This window comes from Heterodontus francisci, chromosome 34 (assembly GCF_036365525.1).
Source record: "Heterodontus francisci isolate sHetFra1 chromosome 34, sHetFra1.hap1, whole genome shotgun sequence".
In the NCBI taxonomy this organism is placed as follows: domain Eukaryota; kingdom Metazoa; phylum Chordata; class Chondrichthyes; order Heterodontiformes; family Heterodontidae; genus Heterodontus; species Heterodontus francisci.
In genome coordinates this window covers 31,068,098-31,076,021 of record NC_090404.1, presented here as the reverse complement: position 1 = coordinate 31,076,021, position 7,924 = coordinate 31,068,098, and the positions used below count along the sequence as shown (strand labels likewise).

The window sequence follows — 7,924 nt, the reverse complement described above, 5'->3', positions numbered from 1 at the left end:
TGAAGGAGGACATCACGGCAGTACTTAGAGAGGATATCCCGGGGGGAATGTCCAGCGAGGCCATATGGGTAGAACTTAGAAATAAGAAAGGGGTGATCACTTTGATGGGATTATACTATAGGCCCCCAGATAGTCAGAGGGAAGTGGAGGAGCATATATGTAGGGAAATCACAGATAGGTGTAGGAATTATAGGGTTATAATAGTAGGTGATTTTAACTTCCCTAACATTGACTGGGACTGCCTTAGTGCTAAGGGATCAGATGGGGAATTATTTGTAAAGTGTGTCCAGGATAGTTTTCTGAAGCAGTATGTGGATGGCCCTACTAGAGAAGGGGCTACACTCGACCTCCTCTTAGGAAATGAGGATGGGCAGGTGGTTGCTGTGTCAGTGGGGGAGCACTTTGGGACGAGTGACCATAACTTTTTTAGCTTCAAGATAGTGATGGAAAAGGATAGGACTGGTCCTCAGGTTGAAGTCCTAAATTGGGGGAAGGTTAATTTTGATGACATCAGACAGGAACTCACAAAAGTTGAATGGGAGAGGCTGGTAAAGGGACGTCTGGCAAGTGGGAGGCTTTTAAAAGTGAGATAGGAAGAGTTCAGGGCCGGCAGATGGAAGGGAAAGGCTGGCAAGTTTAGGGAACGTTGGTTGACGAGGGATATTGAGGGTCTGGTCAGGACAAAGAAGGAGGCATATGTCAGCTGGGATCGAGCGAGTCCTCGAGGAGTATAGGGGATGGAGGACTACACTTAAGAAGGAAATTAGGAGGATGAAAAGGGGCGATGTAATTTCTCTGGCAGATAAGATAAAGGAGAATCTTAAACGATTCTATAAGTATATTTAGAGAAAAAGGGTAGCTATGGAGAGAGTAGGTCCCGTTACGGATCAGTGTGGCAATCTATGTGTGGAGCCACGGGAAATGGGCGAGGTCTTAAATGAATATTTCTAGTCCATATTTACCGTGGAGAAGGTTATGGAAGCAACTGAGTTCAAGGGAGGGAACACCGATATCCTGGAGCATATCAATATAACAAAGGAGGAGGTGTTGGAGGTTTTGAAGCGCATTAAGGTGGATAAATCTCCAGGGACTGACCAGGTATATCCTCGGATGCTATGGGAAAGAAGGGAGGAGATTGCTGGGCCCTGGCAGATATTTTTGTATCATCGTTAGCCATGGGTGAGGTACCAGAAGACTGGAGGATAGCTAATGTTGTGCCTTTATTTAAGAAGGGCAGCAGGGATAAGCCAGGGAACTATAGGCTGGTGAGCCTTACATCAGTGGTGGGAATGTTATTGGAAGCGATTCTGAGAGACAGGATTGAAATGCATTTGGAAAGGCATGGTCTGATTAGGGATAGTCAGCATGGCTTTGATTGAGTTTTTCGAGGAGGTGACCAAGAGGATTGACGAAGGCAGGGCGATGGACGTTGTCTACATGGACTTTAGCAAGGCCTTTGACAAGGTCCCGCACGGTAGGCTGGTCCAGAAGGTTAGAACACATGGGATCCAAGGTGAGCTAGCAGATTGGGTACAAAATTGGCTCGGCCCGATAGGAGGCAGAGGGTGGTAGTGGAGGGGTGTTTTTCAGATTGGAGGCCGGTGACCAGTGGTGTGCCGCAGGGATTGGTGCTGGGCCCTCTGTTGTTCGTCATATATATTAATGACTTGGATGTGAATGTAAGGGCATGATTGGTACGTTTGCAGATGACACCAAAATTGGTGGTACAGTGGACTGTGAAGAAGGTTGTCTAAGGTTACAACATGATATAGACCAAATGGGAAATTGGTCAAGTGGCAAATGGAATTTAACGCAGACAAGTGTGAAGTGATGCATTTTGGGAAGTTAAACCAGGGAAGGACATATACAGTGAATGGCAGGGCCCTGGGGAGTGTTCTTGAGCAGAGAGACCTTGACGTGCAAGTACATAGCTCCCTGAAAGTGGCAGTACAGGTAGACAGGTGGTGAAGAAGTTGTATGGCATGCTTGCCTTCATTGGCCGAGGCATTGAGTACAAGAGTTGGGATGTTGTACATCATGTTGGTTAGGCCACACTTGGAGTACTGTGTGCAGTTCTGTTCGCCGCACTGCAGGAAAGATGTGATTAAGCCAGAGAGGGTGCAGAAAACATTCACAAGGATGTTGCCTGGTTTGAAGTGCTTGAGATAAAGCGGGAGATTGGTTTGGCTGGGTCTGTTTTCCATAAAATTATGAGAGGCATAGATAGGGTAGATAGCCAGAGTCTGTTTCCCATGGTAGGGGTGACTAATACTAGAGGGCATAGATTTAAGGTGAGAGGGAGGAGGTTTAAAGGGGATCAAAAGGGTAACATTTTCACACAAAGAATATTGGGTATCTGGAATGAGCTGCCTGAGGAGGTGGTGGAGGCAGGAACAGTAGCGACATTTAAGAGGCATCTGGACAGGTACTTGAATGAGAAAGGCATGGAGGGATATGGAATTAATGCAGGCAGCTGGGATTAGTATAGATAGGCATTATGGTCGGCATGGACACAGTGGGCCGAAGTGCCTGTTTCTCTGCTGTACAACTCTATGACTCTATGACTCTATGTGTCAATCATTGGTTTGGCCACAATTAGTGTACTGTGTGCAGTTCTCGTCACCTCATTACAAAAAAGATGTAATTGCACTAGAGACGGTGCAGAGGAGACTCACGAGGATGTTGCTGGGACTGTAAAAATGCTGCTATAAGGAAAGATTGGATAGGCTGTGGTTGCTCTCTGTGGAACAGGGAATGCTGAGGAGAGATCTGATTGAATTGGATAACATTTTGAGACGCCTGGATAGAGTGTAGGTGAAGGGCCAATTTACCTTAGTACAGAGGTCAGTGACTAGGGGGTCAAAGACTTAACTTGTTTGGTACAAAAGTTAGAGGGAAGATGAGGACAAGGTTTTTTCCTCTCATCTAGAGGATGGTGGGGGTCTGAACTCAATGCCCGAAAAAGTAGTTGAGACAGAAATCTTCAAATCATCAAAAGATGTCTGGATATGCATCTCAAGTGCATAATCTACAGGGTTATGGACCAAATGCTGGCAGATGGAATTAGAATGGATGGAAAGCTTTTCGGCTGGCACAGAGACGATGGGCGAAGTGGCTTCTTTCTGTGCCGTAAACTTTCAATGATTTTCAGATTAGAGAAGGCTGAGGGGGACATGATTGAGGTATCCAAAATTATGACCGTCATTGAGAGGTTATACAGGAAGATCTTTTCTCCCCCTTAGCAGAGGGATCAATAAACAGGGGGGAGCAGATGTAAGGTAAGGAGCAGGAGGTTTAAAGGGGATTTGAGGGGGGAAAATCGCTCATCAGGTATTTGGAATCTGGAACACACTGCCTATAGAGGTGGTAGAAGCAGGAACCCTCAAGACATTTAAGAGGAATTTAGATGAGCACTTGAAACGCCATGGCATACAAGAATACGGGCCAAGTGGTGGAAAATGGTATTAGAATAGATAGATGCTTGAAGAAAGACTTGCAGGTTGATATGTAAATTGGCCATTGTAAATTGCCCCTCGTGTAGGTAGATGGTAGGTGAATGGTGGGGATGTGTTAGGGAATATGGGATCAATGTAGGATCAGTATAAATGGGTGGTTGGTCAGTACAGACTCGGTGGGCCGAAGGGCCTGTTTCAGTGCTGTATCTCTCTATGGCTCGATGACTCTATGACTAAAAGCATGAGTCCAGCAGCAGCTGCACTAATCTATTTGTTTCAATTAGTGTAATTAATGTAAAACATCAAAAACATCTAAGTATCTCCCTGGAGTCTGACATCAGGTATATCTATGACCATCTTTGAGTGCAGTTCATAGAGTGCTCAAAACATCTGACAGAAATGCATGCATCACTGAAAGGTCTGGTGTTTGCAATTTCCTATCCCGTCCTTGCAGCTATCGGCATTCCAGGTAAAATATTGTTCTTAGTTATTAGTTACAGAAATCGCTGATTAGCTTTTTCCCTGCTGTTATTTAACAGTAGCACTTCTGCACGTCTTGGATATCCTTTCTCCCCTTTAATGGGATATTTTGCCGGAATAACGGGAAGATTTCTTCCCTCCAATAGATGTATTTTCCCCCTTCGACAGTTCCATTATTTTTCCAGTTAATGGTATTAATTCTCCATTTTAACTGTATATTTTCTTTTAATTCATTGATATATTTTCTCATCATTAATGATATAATTTCTCCTCTTTAGAAGTGTCATTTCTCCACATTACATTACTGGCATAATTTCTTTACATTATCAACGAAATTTCTACCCCTTTCCAGTATCACTTTGCACTTTCATGGCATAATTTTACCTCTTCAGCAGTATCCATTTCCCATTACCTGGTGTAATCTTTCCTGTTTAAAAATGTAAGTTAGTGCTTCTAACTGTATAACTTCTCCACTTTACTTGTGCCATTTCATGGTGTAAAGATAGGTCTACTCTGTCCACACTGTTACTGTGGGTGAATTATCACACTATTAACACATTGTAAATGCAGTTCTTTTGTGTTATTGGCACGCACAGTGAGTGAATTGTCACACTGTTATTATGCTGTAAATGTAGTTCCATTGTGTTATTGACACTCTTACTGGGGTGAATTATCACACTGTTATCACAGTGTAAATGTAGTTCTATTCTGTGATTGACACTGTCACTGTGGGTGAATTATCACACTGTTATCACGGTGTAAATGTAGTTCTATTCTGTGATTGACACTGCTACTGTGGGTGAATTATCACACTGTTATCACGGTGTAAATGTAGTTCTATTCTGTGATTGACACTGTCACTGTGGGTGAATTATCACACTGTTATCACGGTGTAAATGTAGTTCTATTCTGTGATTGACACTGCTACTGTGGGTGAATTATCACACTGTTATCACGGTGTAAATGTAGTTCTATTCTGTGATTGACACTGCTACTGTGGGTGAATTATCACACTGTTATCACGGTGTAAATGTAGTTCTATTCTGTGATTGACACTGTCACTGTGGGTGAATTATCACACTGTTATCACGGTGTAAATGTAGTTCTATTCTGTGATTGACACTGCTACTGTGGGTGAATTATCACACTGTTATTATGTGGGGATGCATTGTGTTAATGCAGTCACAGTAGATGTCGGATTGTGACAAATGGCACACTGATTGAACTTATTCAACAATTAAGTAATTCCTGACTGAAAATAACGAGTGAATACGTTGAAGGAACTTTATTCGACATTGAGTTGTTAGCACGAATATAAGCAATGTAACAAAACGCCGTTTTATGAATGAATTTGTAACTATCCTGAAGTCACAGAGTGCAGTGCACTTGATCTCAGACTCGAACTCGCACTGTTTCAGTCCGGCTGTCCTCTTCCACATTAGTTGCTGCTGACTGTTGTATAGTAACTACTGCTGAGTGCGAATGTTCCTTCTGCACCATACCCCTGGCAATGTCCCAAGCTGTTCTCGTCTTCAATTTTTTCTCCATGTTTTGTGTAACTTGTGGCATCTCTCGCAACTGAGTCAAAACGTTTTAATTTCAGAACCTACAATAGGACTAAGCTGATCATGTATGATGACAGTGCAATGCCGTACTGAGGAAGTGCTGCATTGTAGGAGGGACTGTTCCTGAAATGACACCTCATAATCTGCCCATTCTGGAGGTTCGACACCAAAGTTCCTAGAAGAAGCTATCTGAGTTATGACTGCGTCTTCAACAACCTCCTCTCCGGAAAGTCAGGAAACATCAATTGTCTGTCGGTTCTCTCAGTTTGACGATCTTTCTGAACAAGTCGAGAGTCGAATCTTCCAACAATGAATTATTTTACAGTACTTCATCAGCTGAGGATGCTTTAGGTCTTTCGCAGGATATAATCCCTTGCAAATGAAAGTGGTTCCTACTTTCCTGTTAGTTTCCACTTTTCCTGTCGTTATTGCGTTATGAACCCTTTTAAATATCTTCTGGAATATGATACTGAAGTTATTTTTCTTGTCTGTTTGATGCTCCCATTTTTGTTTCAATGAGTTTCCGATGCCTTCTTGTTTTCCATTATGTTTATTTGCATTAGTTTGCATCCGATGTCATTGACTTGTCTGACTTTTAATGCAGAGGATTATTTTAAACACAGAAGCAAGTGCCCGGAGATTAAGCAATAGTTTTCCACTCAGGATCAGGTATCAAAGTCATGAATTTCACACAGAATTCTGTAAAACGCATGAGATTATTAGGAGTCGGACCACTAATTTTCCTGTTCTCGCTCGCTCACACACATACACTGTCCCTCTTTCTCTGACTCTCTCTGTCTCCATTACAGCTAACCTGGCAGTGATTGCGATCCTGTCCCGAGGAAGATGCGGTCTCTCTAGATGTATCACTTACTACCTGGTATCCATGGCAGTCACGGATCTCCTGGTCACTATCACTGTGGTGATATTTAACCGGATTGCTGGTATTTATTTCCCAGTCAGTATCCTATCCATCACACCTGTATGTAGGCTTCGTACTGTCTTGAACTATGTGATCATAGACAGTTCTGTCTGGTTAACAGTCGCTTTCACTTTTGATCGATTTATGGCCATTTGTGGCCAAAAAATGAAAATAAAATACTGCACCGAGAAAACGGCGGCACGAGTTATAGGAATAGTGTCTACATTGAGCTGTTTAAAAAATAGCTGCCTGTATTTTATATATGAACCTTTGTATATCATTAACAATGTACCCTGGTTCTGCAGCATAAAACTATTATACTATACGTCACCTTTATGGGCTGTATATGACTGGATTCACCACCTTGTAACCCCTTGTGTCCCATTCATTCTGATTTTACTGCTCAATGCTCTGACTGTCAGACACATTCTAGTGGCCAGTCGAGCTCGCAGGAGGCTCCGTGCCCACAGTAATGGAGACACTCGGAGTGACCCAGAGATGGAGAAGCGGAGAAAGTCCATCGTTTTACTCTTCTGTATCTCAGGCAGTTTCATCCTGTTATATTTTCTACTTCTTTTAAATTTTCTTCATGTCCGAATTGCGAAATTTAGTTATTTTTCAGGTTCCAATTTCAACCAATCAAATTTTATTCTGCAGGAAATTGGATATATGCTTCAGCTTTTGAGTTCCTGTGTCAATCCGTTTATTTATGCAGGGACCCAGAGAAAATTTAGAGAGGAGATAAAGAATGGAGTGAAATATCCACTGTGTCTAATTGTTAAATTGTTTAAATGATGAAAATAGTTCAATACAACACGATTTACACGTTATATTCCATCCATTTCTGTTCTTGTGCATGTCACACACGGCCGCCCCTCCCAGGAAAATTGGCACCCGCTTTGAGACCCTTATCCATTTTGTGAATTTGAGGATGCAAAAGCAATACCGCATCAGCAGACAATTCAATGTTGTAACATGTTCCTATTTGGTTTCCAGTTCTCTTCTCCATGCTGACTCCAGATTAATGTATTCCCAGCAGTCCCAATGGCGCAGCAGTATCGCTACATTCATATGGGAGACTGAGAGTCCGACCTCTGATCTGTTATTGGATAGCAAGTATAACTGTTCAAGGAAGGGACTTCAACATCCCTGATGGGAACCCTTAGTCTTAACGGTAGGATAGACTCAAATTGAATCATGTAATGCCCCATGCATATTTACCCAACCCATGGGCACTGCCTCGCAGCCGCACCTTCTGTGCCCATAAACATAGGAAATGCTGAAGATAAAGACAAAACATAATCTAGAGCGCCGTTTACTCTTTTCATTGACCAATTAGGGCAACATTCCTGTGTCATCAAACAAAGTAAAATTATTCGAACGAAAATGCTCTCTTTAAAAACGTGATAGAACAATAACCATCTAAATCATTAAAAGAAACTTATCAAATTAAATGAGGATATTTTCTTCACTATCGTGTAAGCCCTCCAGTCACTTGTCTT

At 42.4% G+C, this 7,924-nt stretch overlaps 1 protein-coding gene across 1 annotated transcript; it reads left to right on the top strand.

The window, feature by feature from the left end:
- The first annotated feature begins 3,854 nt into the window (after positions 1-3,854).
- On the top strand, positions 3,855-7,217 carry LOC137348791 (probable G-protein coupled receptor 139). The gene is made up of 2 exons (XM_068014036.1): positions 3,855-3,924; positions 6,310-7,217. The coding sequence occupies exons 1-2, from the start codon at positions 3,855-3,857 to the stop codon at positions 7,215-7,217; spliced, it is 978 nt and encodes a 325-aa protein (XP_067870137.1).
- Positions 7,218-7,924: the final 707 nt, after the last annotated feature.

Bases quoted from the DNA above. Each gene is read 5' to 3' on its own strand.
- LOC137348791 (XM_068014036.1), top strand. From the start codon at position 3,855: ATGCATGCATCACTGAAAGGTCTGGTGTTTGCAATTTCCTATCCCGTC. The intron at 3,925-6,309 runs GTAAAATATTGT...TCTCCATTACAG, and splicing joins TGCAGCTATCGGCATTCCAG to CTAACCTGGCAGTGATTGCG.